This window comes from Astatotilapia calliptera, chromosome 20 (assembly GCF_900246225.1).
Source record: "Astatotilapia calliptera chromosome 20, fAstCal1.2, whole genome shotgun sequence".
NCBI classification, from domain to species: domain Eukaryota; kingdom Metazoa; phylum Chordata; class Actinopteri; order Cichliformes; family Cichlidae; genus Astatotilapia; species Astatotilapia calliptera.
In genome coordinates, this window is record NC_039321.1 from 23,777,343 (window position 1) to 23,795,489 (window position 18,147).

The 18,147-nt window shown below is 38.2% G+C and overlaps 1 protein-coding gene across 27 annotated transcripts in view; it reads right to left on the reverse strand.

The window, feature by feature from the left end:
• Window positions 1–12: 12 nt before the first annotated feature.
• The window catches only part of cacna1db (calcium channel, voltage-dependent, L type, alpha 1D subunit, b), an 88,074-nt gene continuing 69,939 nt past the window's right edge, over window positions 13–18,147 (reverse strand). For all 27 annotated transcript variants that reach the window (XM_026154064.1, XM_026154053.1, XM_026154068.1 and 24 more), the window contains 10 exons: window positions 16,269–16,405; window positions 15,594–15,710; window positions 14,844–15,286; window positions 12,741–12,767; window positions 10,902–11,042; window positions 10,440–10,597; window positions 8,388–8,500; window positions 8,142–8,276; window positions 6,819–7,004; window positions 13–3,390 (listed from right to left, as the gene is read on the reverse strand). In XM_026154064.1, the coding sequence (XP_026009849.1) occupies window positions 3,085–3,390; window positions 6,819–7,004; window positions 8,142–8,276; window positions 8,388–8,500; window positions 10,440–10,597; window positions 10,902–11,042; window positions 12,741–12,767; window positions 14,844–15,286; window positions 15,594–15,710; window positions 16,269–16,405 (1,763 nt within the window). In that variant the 3' untranslated portion in view covers window positions 13–3,084. The remainder of the gene's footprint in view (window positions 3,391–6,818; window positions 7,005–8,141; window positions 8,277–8,387; window positions 8,501–10,439; window positions 10,598–10,901; window positions 11,043–12,740; window positions 12,768–14,843; window positions 15,287–15,593; window positions 15,711–16,268; window positions 16,406–18,147) is intronic.

Here is an 18,147-nt window from a genome sequence, read left to right on the forward strand (position 1 = left end):
TCCAGGCAAAACTTCAAGTATGCAAAAAAGGGCTTCTCTTTTTATTGGTACAAAACTTATAAGGTACTAGTACTCATGCTACAAAGTAGAGATAGAGCTATTCTTGTTTGCTTTTTTTAAATTTTCATACAACTGGATAGAAAGCAGAGATCTTCAAGTTAATCGCGTACTTTTTACAAATGCTGTACAGATTTTATACATCATTGTCACTTTATAGACATCTGTAAAGCAGTGGAACAGTACAAAAAAATAAAGCTGCGTTGCACAACAAAGCTTTGCAGTCCTTGTCATTTTATCTCATATGATAAATCATTTGGGTAGTTGCACTAGTAATAATCTCCACGTGACTGTTGTTGTTTCAAGTTTCTCGCATGTGAGACACAGGGTAAATCTGAAATGTCTGGAGTCGTGCACTTTTGACAGATTATATTCCTAAGCAGGTGGCTTCCGGTCAAGAAGCTGTCGTAAGTGATTCAAAGCATAGCTGAATGCCTTGGGGAGTGGAGTTGGGTGGTTTTCAATAAAAAACAAAAGTCTCACATAGAAGCCAGCATGTTTACCTCAGACTTTTTATGGCTTCTTGGAAATCAGACCAGTGTTGAATCTGGTACTTCTCTTTAATCTTTGTAATGTTGGGTACAAACACTGTTTTTTACTAAAGATTTGGTGGTTCATCATTCATTACTATGGACTTTTGGACAACCAATGACGATCGCTGCCAATAAAGAAAAAAAAATCACACATAAATGTTTCCGATTACTACTTTTGTGCAAATGCAGCGTTACCAGAGTTTCCCTGACATGTTAACCAACAGGCCCGGAGAGTTACAGAGGTAATAAGATTTTTTTCAAAGTCTACATTAAAAACAATTTACTTGCAGTTAAAAAAATGCATATGTCTCATTTATCAGCTGTATTGGCCACTTAAACCTGTATGAGGCTCTTCTAGAGTGAAGAGGAAAGAGTGCATTTGCAGTCCATCTGAACGATAGTCCAGATAGCAGCTTGTATCCTGCTTATACATCTGTACATCTGTATATCTACATCATCAGAATGTCCAATAGCAAACACCGGCACCGGATTTAGACCCTTTAGTCAACTTTTAGTCACAATAGATAAATAAATAAACCTCAGTAATTTTGGTAACAAAAAACATTTGACGCATCTGAGTATGGACGAGTGTTCTCTATTCTGTCCAGACTATCTCTCCAACTCATAAATGAAATATGTAGTTCTCTACACTCAGAGAACCAGGGTTACAATGTAACCAAGCATTCCCTTGTTTTGGTTTTATAGGAGCCCTTTGATTGTACAGAACAAATTGCCCTTACAGCAGTATTTAGAGTAAGAAAAAAAGAAAGATTGCCTATCCATCACTTGGTATGTTGTTTTTTGTTTAAATTAATCTGAAGGCTTTATAGTTGGCAGTGGGAGACAAACACCCATTAGTGGTGCAGAAACGCTTTACTACGATTTCCCCCAAGTTGTGCTCTTTGTCTTGACAAAAACAACTCCAACAGATAAAAGGCAACAGCAGTCATTTCATTACAATAGCAAATATACTGACATAGTATATTGTCAGGCAATCCAGTAAATAGTCGCCCATTATGTAGAGACCTGTATGGTCTTATTCATTCCATTGCAAAAACAACAAAGAGTTTTGCAGCAGTGGAGGAAATAAATGGTTTACTTGATGTGTCATCTGTGGCACAAAGAAACTCTGGTGGTCTTTGCTTTTATTTTTGTTTCACCTTCAAGAACTGCCAAAGATAACTTCATCCTGTCACTGAGTAATTATTTTTAAAACATGAGTAGTCTGGGTCTCATTCACTATTGAGCCACATCACACAGAAACCTCAGAGATTATCTACTGTTGCTGATCTCAGAGTGATTCAGGGGGAATAGTGATTCATAGTAGTCCATCATTGCATATCTGAGTAAAGGGCTTAACAAAGAAAACTCAGTCTTCAAAGTTAAGGATCATCAAGGGCAGTGAGTGACACACAGCAGCGAGTGACACACAGCATCCTAATATTCCTTTATTTTTAGGGTGTGTAGCTTGATCAAACTCCTTGAATGTAGCACTGCTGTTAGTTTAAAGGGAGGACTTAAGAGAATGTGTCCGCGATTACATGAAGAAGGAGGATATGCCTGAGGACAAAGACATGTTATTTTTCTTACTGATATGTGATTTCCTTTTCAAGTCAAAAACAGAGACATAGCCAAGCTTAGCCCTGAAATCCTGAACTGTGAACCCAGAGAAGTTTAAGTGATCAAGACTACTAAGAAAAAAACTGTTTCTGTCAAGTTTTTTGTTTTAGTTTTTTTTACTCTAAATCGAGTCACGAAGGTAATAATGTAATGCGAACAACCAGTGTTTGCTAACATGACCAATAAAAGGTTTAAAATCACACATTATTTATATACATGGATCTGGCAACGAAATACAGGGAAGCTTGGAATGACTGGACAACCATACGCTGACCTGGCGCTGGTGGTTTTTTTTTTTTCAGACATCTAAACTGGAACGTAAGTTAGTTGAATGCTTTGGATATTTTTCTAAAATTGTTTTAACAAAATCAGCTTCTTTGGGAAAAACAAAATCATGCACTGCAATCTAAAAATGATTGAAACGGTGGAACACTTTGTTTTTTTGGCTCTTTATATATCGAGTAAACAGTTTAGATTTATTTTAGAACAATGCAGCTGGGCCGACCCATTATCACCTTGAACTGAAGCTGATTCCTAAAATCTGTGTTAGAAAACCTACATTTGAGTTTTTCCTGCTGTAAGAAACCAGTGTAACAATAAAGAAAAACCCAATTTAGAGGTTTGAATTCTCACTAGATGGCAGACTGGTTGGCAGACAGATTTGATTCCCTCTGGTTTGCTAAATTTTCCAGAAACCCAACCATTTCTTCATCATTTCTTAAGAGAAAACAAGGCACTTTGCTCTCTTATCCATCTGTGTTTTACACATTTTCATTATTGCATGATGCACTTGAATAGAGGTGTCCCCTCACCGTAGAGCAGTAGTAAAAATTCAATTGAAAAAATCCTAAATATATCCCAGTGTGAGCTGCTGTTATAGTGAGGTGATGCATATCATCTCATCTGTTAGGTCCTCCTCACATTTCACAGCCACATATGGTTCCTCATCGCTGTAGTCACGGATGCTGTGGTCCCTAATATTTGCACTGGCATGCGAATCCGAGCCAACGCTCTCTTTCCTCCCTGTGTTGCCATTACCCATGGTCCCATTCAGCAGGTTACTGGCGGCACTCTCCATTTCATCAATGGTCATCTCGCAGGCGTCTGCAATCTCATGTTTAGTTGCTGACACAAATTTAGGGTCCCTGGCGTATTTCCCCAAACCTTCAGAAATCAGCACCTGTGGAGAGCAGTCAGGAGATAATTAAAGCTGAAACCATGAAGTGGAAAAAGTGATCTTCAGCAAGATCAAGAACCACACATTCTGGGTCTTACAGATAGTATTCATTTAGCTGCCAATAGATGACCTCTGCAACATCCTGTTGACTTGTAAAATGAATGCTTCACTGACAGAAGCATTGCTCATCACGCTTCCCAACTTGAGTTAGCTGCCTGGACATGCAGCCATACTTGTTTTTAATAAAGGTAATTATGAAAATGTTTTTCATTTTGACATAGTGGAAAAGTTGAGGTGTACATCACAAATGAGTCAGAACAAGAAGTTCAAGAATGAAAACTTCAAGAAAGAAAACTGCTCAAAAACATTTAGGGGACACTTTGAAAACATGTCCAACCCCAATGGGGAAAACATCATGCTGCATATCTATACTGATATAGACTGTGTAATCAGTCTATATCTTGATGCAAGTGAAAATGATGTGTACTGTTTTCCTAGAATATCACTACATTTACATAAGTAGACTGTGATCTGACAGGTCAAATGTAAAATAACATAACATCACTGTAAATGTAATAAAACACAATTTACTTGTTTGTTAAATATATTTTGTTGTACATATGCATATTTAGATCGTAAAAATACATCCAGAAATGTCTCCCATCATTCCTTGGGACATGTGCTGCTGTTTAGATGTTCTTGTTTTATTGTTTATGGTTACGTTACTTTAAACTGTTATCTTGAATGTTGTGTTTACGCCGTGGTGCAGCGTCACTGACAGCTGTTGTTTTGTAGAGAGAGTGCTGTACCATGAGTGACTTCTGTTGTGCTGTTGTTGAACCTTGAGGCATATTGTAGCACTGCAAGTGTTTTATTAAGGAGCTCCCCCTACCAGCTTGGGGTTCAATAACAAGCTCAATCTCTCTCTGTGAGCTTTTTTGTTAAGATTTCTCTGCATGCCACAATGTAAAACACTGCACGGACACGCTGTGCTAATTATATATTTTGAAAAAGAAATGTGGAGGTAGGAATTGCAATTAATATAAATAACATGATGCTAAGCATCGGCCAATGAATGTGAACTAACAACAAGGTCGCGGGTATGGCTGCGACCGTAGGAAAAAACCCTAATATGAAGGTATTTTACTGTGCATTTTACAGTAATGTTCTGTTCTTCTAGAATATCATTAAAGTTACGTAAATAGACTTTGACTTCACATTTTGAATGTAAATTAACGTTAAATCACTGTAATGTAATACAACATAATTGTCATGATTATTAAATGTATCTGTCTGTACATATGCATATTTAGATTGTTAAAATACATTCACAAATGTATCATGATTTCACAAATATCTGTCCGTTATTTGAAAGATTGAACTGTTGAATTCAAATGTAATGCTATGGAAAAGTATATAACATGATCCCTATAAGCTTGTGTTACATCACATAAGTATTATTATCGTTGCTAGTTAGGCCGTTCGTGGCTCAAGAGTTGGCAGTTCGCCTTGTGATCAAAAGATTGCCGGTTCGCGCCCCGGCTCGGACACTCTCTGTCGTTGTGTCCGTGGTTAAGACTTTTCACCTACCGCCTACTAGTGATGGCCAAAGGGGCCGATGGTGCGATATGGCAGCCTCACCTCTGTCAGTCTGTCCCAGGGCATGCAATCAATTATTACTTAAACCAACTGTTAACTGTATATTTCTGTACATTTACGTATTATGATTCATATTTCCACATTCAGTGACATTGTTTATAGGTAATTACATTGTTTGATCGCGTAAAAATGTTCCTAATTTAATGTCTAAAAGCGCTTGGAAAAGGCAGAATCCCATGTCAAATTAGCGCAACAAACTCTATTTTCATTACTGAAAATAACCGTATTTTTATGGGACAGTTATTTTCTGTTATTTTACGGTCGTATTTTTGGCGCCCCAGCTGCCAGAATATTACCGTTTTTTTAAGATGTTTTTTTTTCCTATTTATAGATGATTTCATTGTTTAATCACATTAACATGTTCCTGATTTAATGTTTAGCGGCACTTGAAAAAGGCGAGATCCCATGTCAAATTAGCGCAACTAATTGTATTTTCATTACTGAAAATAACCGTATTTTTATGGGACAGTTATTTTCTGTTATTTCACGGTCGTATTTTGGCGCCCCAGCTGCCGGAATATTACCGTTGTTTTAGGATGTTTTTTTTAACAGTGTACTACAGAGAACAAAATTCAAAGACACCCTGAAATTCAAAGTGAAAAAATGGTCCAATGGTCCAGTTTTATTGTAGTCACTTAAAATGGTACTCAGTAGTTTGTTTGGCCCCCATCTGCTTGTATGCATGCCTGAAAACATCCTATTGAGACGTGAATGGTGTCCTTTGGAATCTCCACCCAGATCTGATCCGGACATCACTGAGCTCCTGGAGAGTCTGAGATTCACGCTACCTGAATCGGCCGGACCAAAACATGATGTCCCAAGTGTTATATTTGAATTAACTCAGGCGAGTGCAGAGTGCAGGAGCTGCAAACATACTCTCACCTCATGAAGCCGGATATTGTTTTGCGCCAGGAGAAGCCCAGTACCCACTGCACCAGTGTAGGGTCTGACAGTGGGTCCAAGGATGTTACAGAACGATGTTACAGGCAGCATATTATTCTCCACGGCTTCTCCAGACCCTTTCACATCCATCACATGTGCTCAGAGTTACCTCCTCTCATCCGTGAAAAGCACACGGTGCCACTGGTGGACCTGCCAATTCTGGTATTCTATGGCAAATGCCAAGCAGTGAGCACAGGGCCCACTAGAAGACATTGTGCTTTCAGGCCACCCTCATGAAGTCTATTAATGATTGTTTGGTCAGAGACATTCAAACCAGTGGCCTGCTGAAGGTCATTTTGTAGCTCAGGCAGTACTCATCCTGTACCTCCTTGCACAAAGGAGCAGATACCCGTTCTGATGATGGGTTAAGGACCTTCTACAGCCTTATCTCCTCCACGCTGTCGAGACTGCTCGAACACACAGTAATTCTTATGGCATTGGCACGTTTCAATGTGCCACCCTGGAGGAGCTGGACTACCTTTGCAACCTCTGTAGGGTCCAGGTATCACCTCATAATAACAGTAGTGACACTGAGCCTAGCTAAAGGCAAAAGTAAAAAGATGAGGAGGGAAAAATGTCAGTGGTCTTCACCTATAAAACACCAAAGCAGCTGAAACTGATGAAAAACCCCTTATGCTATTTAACTGACCAGATCAATATCCTGTATGTTGACTTGGCTTGATGCTACACTTTGATTAAAAAGTTTTACTTTCAACTTTTTCGAGCAGTGTATAAATGAAATATCACCAGATCTCTTATCCTACTTTGTGAGGGTCTATGGATTAAAAAAATGCACGGTAACAACAACAGAGCATTTGTTATGTACTCACAGCTTCCACCAGACTGTTGGCACTGCCTCTCTTTTGCAGGCAGTGCGAGCAGCACTCTGCGGGTAAATGCAGACGTGACGGAGAATGGCTTTGGCTGGGAGGGCCATCCTGACTATCTGTGTACCATGAACTCCTCTTCACTGCTCCAGGGATGCTGGCCACACTGCCAGGACTGCGCCAATCCACCTATACACACAAACATATTCATATATATATATATATACACATATATATATATATATATACACATACATATATATATATATATCTATATATATATATATATATACATACATATATATATATATATACATATATATATATATATATACATACATATATATATATATATATATACATACATATATATATATATATATACACATACATATATATATATATATATATATATATACATATATATATATATATATATATACATACATATATATATATATATATATATACATACATATATATATATATATATATATACATACATATATATATATATATATATATATACATACATATATATATATATATATATATATATATATATATATATATATATATATATATATACATACATATATATATACATACATATATATATATATATATACATACATATATATATATATATATATATATATATATATATACATACATATATATATATATATATATACATACATATATATATATATATATAGATAGATAGATAGATAGATAGATAGATAGATAGATAGATAGATAGATAGATAGATATAGATATATAGATAGATATAGATATATAGATAGATATAGATATATAGATAGATAGATATATACAGGGTGGGCCATTTATATGGATACACTGTAATAACATGGGAATGGTTGGCATTTCTCCTGCGGTGTTGCTATCAGTGTGTGAAGAGTGGGAGAAGAGGGTTGCATTGACAATCCAACACAATGGACAGCACATTGAACACATTTTATAAGTGGTCAGAAACATGTAAATAACTCATGAAAGAATAAAGTTACGCTGAAACCAAGCACAGCATTGTTTTTCTTGTGACATTACCAATAAGTTTGATGTGTCACATGGCCCTCTTCCTATTGAAAAAACAAAAGTTGTATCCAAGACTTCTAAATGGCCACCATGGTCACCACCCATCTTGAGGAGTTTGCCCCCTCACATATACTAATGTGCCACAAACAGGACTTTAATATCACCAACCATTCCCATGTTATTATGGTGTATCCATATAATGGCCCAAACAGTAGTTTGGTGGGGGGGGGGGGGGGGGGGGGTTGCCAAGAACAACTCAATAATGAGACCTGTATAAGGGGCGTGTAACTGGGCGAGAAGTCACGGCTAACTGGGGAGGCAGGAGGTGTGGCCCACGAACGCATGGACCTTGTGGGAGAAAGACGGTGAATTTTGCTTGCGTCGAGACCGGCCACCGCCATCACCTGTGAGTGATTGAGAGCCGAGATAAAAAACAAAACGTAAAAAAACAACAGTCCTTAGAGGTGCCATTCCTTCATCATCACAATATTAATGCCCCAAAAAGGTGTAGGTACATGCTGCTGCATCAGGTGTAGTGGAAGAGCTGTGCATGATGGAGAAGGAGGAGCACCGTCTCCACTATTTCTTCTCCGAAGACACTCAAAGTTGAATGTTGGTCTGTTGGAGGCTGAGAGGACACAGAAAACAGTAGTGATTAATGCAATCATTCATCATAAATCCACAGACATTTATAGACAACTGCAATTATTGCAATGACATGTTGTTTTCTTTTATGCTTATCATCCCTGTTGGACAACATCTCCCACCCCGTGCAGCAGACTGTGACAGCACTGGGCAGCTCCTTCAGTGGGAGACTGCGGCACCCACGGTGTGGGACGGAGAGATTTCGCAGGTCTTTCCTCCCCACTGCTGTCAGACTGATCAAACACACACATCCACACATGTGCAATAACACTAAGTGCAATAATCTTTTCTGGCATTGTTGTATTTTTACTCAGTTGTATATAGCATTTGTATTCTATTTTTATCTTATTGTATATTTTATTCTATTTTATTCTACTGTATATAGTATTTTATTTTATTCTATTCTGTACAGTTGTGTACTGTATTTATTCTTATTGTATTCTAATTTTTGCTTCATAACTTGCACTGTCCACTTCCTGCTGTGACAAAACAAATTTCCCACATGTGGGACTAATAAAGGTTATCTTATCTTATCAAACTGCTAAATGACCATTAATAGGTGCTTTCTATGCTCATCAGCGCAACAGATTCCAGTTAACTGTTCTGCTCTGCCTTCCTGACTGTGTGACGTATGAGCTGGTATTCTTATCCTAAGGAAAGAAGGCTATTTTTCTAAATCTAATTAAACAAAAAAACAAACAAAAAACCTCAAGATTTGATAAACCAGTGCGCACCTGCATTGCTTTAAACAGAGCGTGAGAGCAGTGATATGCGTCAGTGCACTAGCAGAGAAGTACATCAAGTACATCTCTGGCTATCACAACGGTTATCAGCTAGCAGCTAAACAAATATTATCTGATGGAGAGTGTTTTTGTGCTTGAAGGCAGTAGTGAATATTTTTGTAGATTTTTATGCTTCTTCCCATGTGGAGTCCTTCAGTCAGTTAGCCAAGTTTATTAGTCCTTTAAAAAAAATAACACAGTTCTTATCTGTGCTAACATATAACATAAAACTGTTAACACAATAAACTTTCATAAGTTTAACACAATGTGCCACTGGAACTACAAAAAAAAAAGTGAATTATTATTAATGATTCCGTGCCAGTTCACCAATATTAGCGAGTAATATTAGCTATTTGTAAGTATATATGTTTCGGCCTATATAACAGCCGATAAGGGAACATTAAAAAAAGAAAAAATAAAGAGAAAAAAAACATGAAAAACATCCTTCAATCATGTTAAGAGAGTTGATGTTGCATTTTTTGTCCAACAGAGGACACATCTAGCGACACATCTGTATGGAACACAAAACACAACAACGTGCTAATCTGAGCAGAGTCGTGCAGAACATAAGTGAATAATCTACAGGGAGTTGTAAATGAAATTTATTTTTAAATAAAAATCCTTTTCTTTAATAAGGAGTGATAAGTCACCAAAAATAATAAATGTTATTCAAATCTGTTTATGTTTTTTGTGCCCTAAAGAAAATCATTTTTAGCCTCTATATATTCAAATTTTACTCACCAAATATTTTTTTTTAATCTATTTTTAAAATCCTACATCAGTCAGACTCTTATTCTGTTATCCATTAAGTTACAACAGTTCTCATCAATTCATGTTATATTGGATGAGTAAAAAAAAAGTTCTTTTCTTTCAACAACAAGGTAATTTCTCTATGAACCTAGAGACACTCTAGCCGTTTAACAATAATTTACATACAGTAGTGTACCATGCAATGACAGTACTGATTCAAAATGAATGGTACAAATGAGTAAGTTCTGCATAGTTCACAGATGTGAGATCAATTTGCCTGAATCAGCTAATAAACATCTGACTTGAGAAATTTCTTGCAAACAACAAGTAAAATGATCCTTTATTAAATTTCACAGGTGTAGTGACAAAAACAAAAAAGTATCAGTTCACCTTGAGGTGAGGGTAAAAACCATTTCCTGGGTGACGCCCTGCTGTCCTGGTAGATTGGCTGTTGATCATCGTCACAGTAACTTTCAGACTGGCAGTCACCCCTGGAAACGAGGTCAAAATCTCCCTCTGCATCATCATGGCATTCATTGTTGGACAACCTTTGACACAAAAAGATAAAGACTTTGAAAATTAACTTTATCTGTAACTATGATGTCACGGGACGCAAACAGTGGAAAGAAAGTTACACAGAAAAGTAATAGACTGGTGACATTAACCACCAGCATAAACCACAAGTGCTCAATCTAGATATAAAACAGCTGAACTCAGAGGAAAGAAAATACTTCCGTGAAGTCATCGGTACACAGTAGTAAAACCACGGCTGCATTTACGTAGCTGGTGTGTCAATTTTATCTCACGCTTTCCTCAGATTAGATTAAACCGACTTTTCTTTTCCAGAATTACCTTTCCTTTGTGAGCATGATGTCATCTTCATGAAATTCCTCCCCACTGAAGTACTCGCCTGAGCCTCTCTCTTCATCGCTGTCCCCATTGCCCCTCTCCTCTCGACGAATGGTGGGATAAAGTGCTCCGCTGCTCTCTGACCTGGCATCCAAACAGCAAAGACACAGTAAATCATACTGATGTCGCTGGATTGGATTAACCATTATCATCTGTTTTCTTCAGATTATTGCATCCGCATTCTAAAAAAGTTGGGATGCTGTATAGAATATAGGTAAAAGCTGAATTTGGTGATTTGCAAACATAAAAACTTGACTCCTTTTTAAAATTAAATAGAACACAGAAAACACATCGAATGTGTTACAATATTTACTTTCAATTCAAAAACAAAAAGGTCATTTTGAATTTGATGACAGCACAGAAAAAGCACAGAAAAATTTGGATAGGGCCATTTTCACCACTGTGTAGCATCCCTTCCACTTTAATTAGCAGTCCACAAACATCTGAGAACTGAAAAGTCCAATTACTTGACTCTTAGGAGAAGTTTTTCTGTATCAGAAAAACAGGTGTTCTGGATGGGAGCTTATGCTGCTCTAAAACTGTAGTACCTCTCAGCAATAATAGTGCATTTGCAAGGTGCCAATTCCACAGGTGCTAATGCCACCCACAGAGCTGTAGAGCTTGAGCACTGATAACAACAAGTTGTCCACACCATCTTTAGTCCAGTGTTCAAGTTTTCCAGAAAGAATTTCACAGTTCAGTTTGTCTGACTTCCATTTTCACTGAGTTTTGGCCCAGAGATGACAGCATGTTTAGATCATGTTCATATATGGCTTCTTCTTTGTATGGTAGAGCTTTTGTTAAGTCAGATTGTTGAATGTTGTCATTATTTTTCTTAAATTTGTAAAGGCTCAGTTCAAACTATAGGATCAAGGACATTCCTTTGTCTGACCCCCTCTCGAGCCTCTCGAAGTTCTGGGAGGAGGCTGGTTCTGACCAAGCCTTTCCTCGTTAGCGAGTAAAAGACCGGTTGAAGATGTTCTGTCTTGGTTTTGTTCTTCATGAGGAATAAGTCTCTAAACTAGCGGGGCCTGTGGAAACACAGACTCTACAGCTTTAATCTGCATTTATGGATGGCACTAAAGACAATGTTGTTTTTAATGCAGTATTGGCTGAGGGCCTGAAGATTAACAGCCTGCAGTACCGATTTTTACTCTTGTTCCACTCCAGATTCTTTCAATCTTTTGATGATCTTATTTAGATGAAGATCTATTTAAAATCTTCACAAATTTGAGGAAGAATATTCTGAAATTGTTACACATCTTATGCTGCAACTGACAGTGACATATACTTACAGTTTATTTGCATATTTCCCATCTTTACCTCTGAGAAATGTTGCCTCTCTATGATCCTCTTTTTAATACCACTAACTTTTCCAGTCTTTTGTTCCCCCTGTCCTAACTTTTTTAGACGTGTTGCTGCCATCAACTTTAAAACAAGCTAATATTTTTTTACAAAATAGTCAAATGTCTAAGTTTAAACACTAGATATATTTAATATGCTCTGCTGTGAATAAAAGATTTATATATGAATTTGCAAATCATTGCAAAAATGTCAAAACTCTTTGAAAGTGGGTTTGTACAAATAGTAATAATCCTTATTGTCATAGAGTTGCTTTCCCATAGACTGCTAATTCAACCAGTCACCACATATATACTGTATAAACTGGCCCATTTATCATTTTTTGGATTAAAAGGTCAGAAGCTTTCACATGTTTTGTGACAATCGTACACAAAACCAATATGCTTTGAAGCTCTGTGAGCATTAACATCATGTACATACCTAATATAGGCCTCATAGTAGCGTGTCCTGCTCCAGGGACAGGAAGAGGAGATGGATCAGGCAGATAGAAGGGATTTGTTGGAACCGGAAACCAGGACGGGGAGGGGAGGGGGGGTTCATGCAATGACAAATGAAAAGAGGATACAAGCTGAAATGCTTAAATGGTCTTGTCGGTTTTTCGCTCCTGCTAGAAAACAAGATCTATAAATAATCCACAAATTACAGATAAGAAATGAGGTCACACGATGCCACGGTTTTTCCAAGAATGAACACCACCGAACATTCAAACTGTGGATTCCTAGGAACTGCAACAAACCCAGGTGCAATATGTCAGACCCGACAGCCTCAGCATGTTTTTTTTTAAAGTTCATGACAGCACAATTAGAAGAAGACTGAAGAAAGTTGGCTTGTTTAGAAAGGCTGTCAGAGGAAACCCTTTTCTCTCTCAAAAAAAGATGGCAGCATGGTTTAGGTTTGCAAAATTTCCTCTGGAAAAATGCAAGACTTCTGCAACAATGCCCTTTGGACATGTGAGACCAAAATAGAGAAGTTTGGCTACAGTATAATGCACAAACACCTCATACCAGTACATTAGTGGAAGGATGATGATATGTGCTTGTTCTGCAGCCACAGGACCAAGACACTTCACAGTCATTCAGTTGACCATGAACTCCTCTGTATACCAAAGTAAGTAGTAGTAGTAGTCAAATGTGAGGCCGTCTTTCTGACAGCTAATGCTTAACCCGAATTGGGACGTGCAACAGGACAACGATCCCAGGCACAGCAGGAAATCTACAGAGTTTGCAGAGCCCAGCCCTCAAGACAATTTAAATGGGACCTTTGGAAAGCGGCGCATAAATGAATACCTGCAAACGTCAATGATCTGAAATAATGTAGTAAAGAAGAGTTGGTCAAAATTCCTCCACAATGATGTGAGCGATAAAGACATAAAGAAAACGACCGTTCAAGTTAGCACAGTTAAAGGTGGTTCTACAAGCCACTGAATAAAGGGGTGCACTTAGTTTTTCATAGGACTCAATGTAACCGAGAATATGTGTAGAACATGCAGATGAATGAATCTATAAAAGCGATCATTTGTTAAATACATACTGATAAAACACTACAAAACTGAGATCTTTCTAATGCAGTGAACTATAATGTAATGATATACATTACTCTGTTCCCTCTGCTCGTCTGATCACAATGGGAGGGAGGGCCTTTAGCTGCTCTGCCCCTCGACTTTGGAATTCCCTACCCCCGGACCTCAGAAATATTAGTTCATTCTCTCTTTTTAAGTCCACCCTCAAAACTCATCTGTTTAAAATTGCCTATTCTTAAATTTCTGTATGTTTTAACTTTTACCTTCTATTTTTATCATTGTGTATATTTCCAGTTTTTATCTGTTGTACAGTGTCCTTGGGTGCTTTGAAAGGCGCTATTTAAATAAAATGTATTATTATTATTATTATTATTATTATTATTATTATTATTATTATATCATACAGTGCACTGCCAGACCAAACTTCTGAAATGTCAGGGGAAAAAGTCATTAACATACTTTGTTAGTGTAAGTATAAACAGTTGTACTGGCAGATTTATTTATTCATGTATTAAATACAAATATTTTAACCATATCGCTTTTTTACTTAGTTGTATGTATGTGCACTACAAATGGGCCTTATGCTCTATCACACATATATGCGCACACAGTGAGGCCATTGTAAGTTCATGGGAGATGTTAAATAGATAGTGAAACTCCTTCTGCTTATCAGGAATGTAAATCTTAAGGTGACAGAAAATAGGGTCATGATTCTCTCTGTAAGTGACAAGGCTTTATGGATGTGCCTGAGGGTATAGCCCTCATCCCCCATGAGATGGGCCAGCATGTAAGAGTTGTGGAAGGTCTTTGTCTGTGTGTGTATATATAAGATGTGAGGGCGGCAGAGATGATCCTTGGCTGGGATGTTTCTCTCCACATTGCAGTGTGTTTATTAAACCCACTTCAAAACGGGTGCTTTATTCTACACAAAGAAAAGGACCATGCAACAAATGTGCATAGCTACTGTGGATTTTAACACTGCACTTATGTGTCCTTCAACCAACCTTGTGGAGTGCGACTTCCAAGGCTTGCCTTGCAGTCCTTTGCTGTAAGTAGTTGTTGATGATGCGTTTCTGGTGGAGGATGGGCGACTCCGTATTAAACACTTCTGCTGCCTCGCAATGGTCATGGAGAGAAGTGAGGGCACATTGGCATTGTTGAGGTTGGCATTGGAAGGTATTGGCGACTGAACACAAGTGGAATTACAGTGAGGGTAATGAGTGGTGTGATGAAGTTGATTGCACAGGATTGGTGAAGAGTTCAGTTCTGTCTCTCCTTCTCTATCGTTACTGCTGGCTCTCCTGACGATTTGCGGGGGCTCGGTCGAGGCAGCGCTGGAGAAGGGCAGGATCTGTAGTGGCCGCTGTGTGACAGTGGTGGGGTGAGAAGAGCCTTGCTGATCCCCACCTATGTGGTTGACATGGTTCCCAAAAAGGCTGCCATTACGCTGCACGGAGACACCAGAAATGAAGACTAAATATGACTGCTTAATAAATGAAACTAAACTCAGAACATACTCTTTTCTACCAGAGAGAACCAGTGACAGTTTAACAAAATATCCATTCTCAGATTTCCTGGAAAATTCTATGCAATGAAGTGAGTGACTTATTGAGATGTGTTGGAAGCATATCAGTCACAGAGTTAAGTGGCATTAAGAACAAAAACAACAAAGGACATTCGTAGGAATCGCATTAACACACAGAGAAATTCCCCTGATGTGCACAGGATCAGGGGAATTTCTCTGGAAATCTTACTCTGTAGATTTCCTCCTCTTCCTCTGCATTTTCATCTACTAGTCCTTCCTCCTGGAGGTCACACGATATGGCACGACGGATTTCTGGTCCAATGTCATGCAGTGTACGCAAGCCAGCCTGCAAAAAGGACGTGTGTCAAAGCAAACCTCATTAGTATTGTTGTTAACAAACATTTCGATGTTCTCATGCATGAAAAGAAATCTTCCCGAACAAATGAACAAAACATCTGTTTAAAGATTGTCATCAATCTTTTAGAGTTTTTTCAGATTTGACTGATGTTTGCAAAAGACGGGAAGAAAGGCAAGAGCCACTGCACCCACATCATAATAGACATGCTTTCTCTTCTTTTGTTAACAGACTGCGTGCAAACAGGGTCTGGTTTTTCCAGATTTCCCACATGATTCCCCCACTCCTGATTATGATATGTTGCCAAAGGTCTCATTGGAAAGTTCCACAGAACACCTGACTCAGTGACTTGTAGTAGGTAGTGATTATTGTTTATTCATGTGCCCGTAATGTGATGAGCACAAAGAAAGGCTTTTATTGCAAAAATGAGTCAAAACTGACTGTTTGATAGTGCTCACCTTAATTAATTTGGATGAACTGCTCACTTAGACTCCATAAATTACTCACTGTGCACTGAATTGACTGACTGAAACATTGCACTTTCCTCACCTGTAGAGCCAAGGTGGTATTCAGCCTCTCCCATGAGCGCCTTCCCACAAGACCTTGCTCCTTGCGCCTCTTGAACTTTCTGAAGTAGTCCTGTATCAGGAAGGTGGCATAGAACTTCCCCACTGTTACCTCGTCATCTGAGTGAGCAGACACACCAAAGCCTCCCAGGTCAACACCAAAACACCTCAACACCGAAAATCAGCTCATATCCATGCACTCAAGATTCAAAATACTCAGCCAGTTACTCCTACTGCTGCTATGTCACCAGCTCAGAGAACATTTAATGTGTCCTCACAACTAAAAAAAAATCACAATCATGAAGCACCACTACTGCAGCATGTTGGGAAAAGAGACAACATCTTGGAAATGAAACCAAATATTTTAGCTTTATTCCAAATGCCAAAAGAGTACTGACCGATAATCCCAAAATGCCATAAATCCTCAATGCTTAACCAGGACACTGACCTTTCTGCCTAAGAAGCTCATTTTTTGAGCACATGAAAAATATGTCTTTTCTCAGGCCTATTACTAAGTACTGTCAGATTCATAGTAAACAAAGAAATAAAGATATAAACTCAGAACTGTTAATAATAGCCGAGTATCTGACTGTCTACCTCTGCAAAAGACGTTTGCTCTCAGAAAATCATGTACAGTACAGCAAGATTAATCTTGATGACTGATAACATTTAAGCCTGCAGCTTGCATCTTGCTTCATTTCTAAAATGCACGAAATTATGAAAGACTCTTGCAACATACAAAAAACCACAAATACACAAAAACCTCGCTCAAAAAAGTGAAGCACAATCTTCAAAAATGAAGTTTATATAACAGATTTCTAAAAAATAATAAAAATAAGGACGCAGACGCATGTTTATTATCAATTCAAATAAACCGAAGCATTTATGCCTGCACATATTGTACAGTGACTGCAGACTTAACTAAAATTTAAGCATCTATGATTTCAGAGACAGACAAGCAGAAGTGTTTTATGTGTTAGACCAATGATATGATCTGTAGCAAGAAGCGCATGCAAGAAAACAGCAGAGTAAAAGGTTTATAGAAGCAAGGGTAAGCTCTACAGATCTTCTATCAAGACACAAAACATAAACTTAGTTTAGCCAGAAGGGAAGCGATGACAGTGCACACTATCTGCCATGCAGGGAGGCTTATTGGGCTTGGCTCTAATTCTCTCAGATAAGTCGCTGCTGAAGCAGAACGGGGAGAGATGCTGGACAATAACAAAAAAAGCCAGCTGAATCACTGTGTGCAAGAAACAAGTGGTTTTCTCTCGGTTTGTCACCACCTCTCCATAACCCATTTTAACTGGAGGGGAACTGAGTAAACGTGACAAATGTTGTGGCCAATATTCCCTCCAGGGGTCCAAAGAGAGCGGTGACCTTTATGTGGTTATGATCCATCTTTAGGTATCAGACTCGTTTCTCTACACACACAACACAGCCAGAATTAAGCTGCACAGGGCTCTGTTCAGAAAGGACCAAAGATATAGAGCCAAAAAAGGTATTTTAAAAATGCTCATCTGTATTTTAAAATCAGAAACTGATGATCTGAGTAAGTCTGGTCATGTCTGTGTGACAGACTGGTGACCCTGCCTCTACCTGGGATAGCTGGGATAGGCTCCAGGCTCCCCACGAGCCTGATTGGATAAGCAGAAAAGAATGACTGGATCATTCGAAATTGCTAATTTCTTGTAGTTTAGTAAATACATAGCCTCACCAATTTCATTTTCAAAAACATGTAACTCCTCGACAGGAAGGATGAAATCTTACTTAACAATTAAGTAAGATTTTTTCCCCCAGAAAAATCGCATTTGGGGATTTTTACGATTCGCGTTTTTAAGGAACTCCTTGCCTTAATTCAA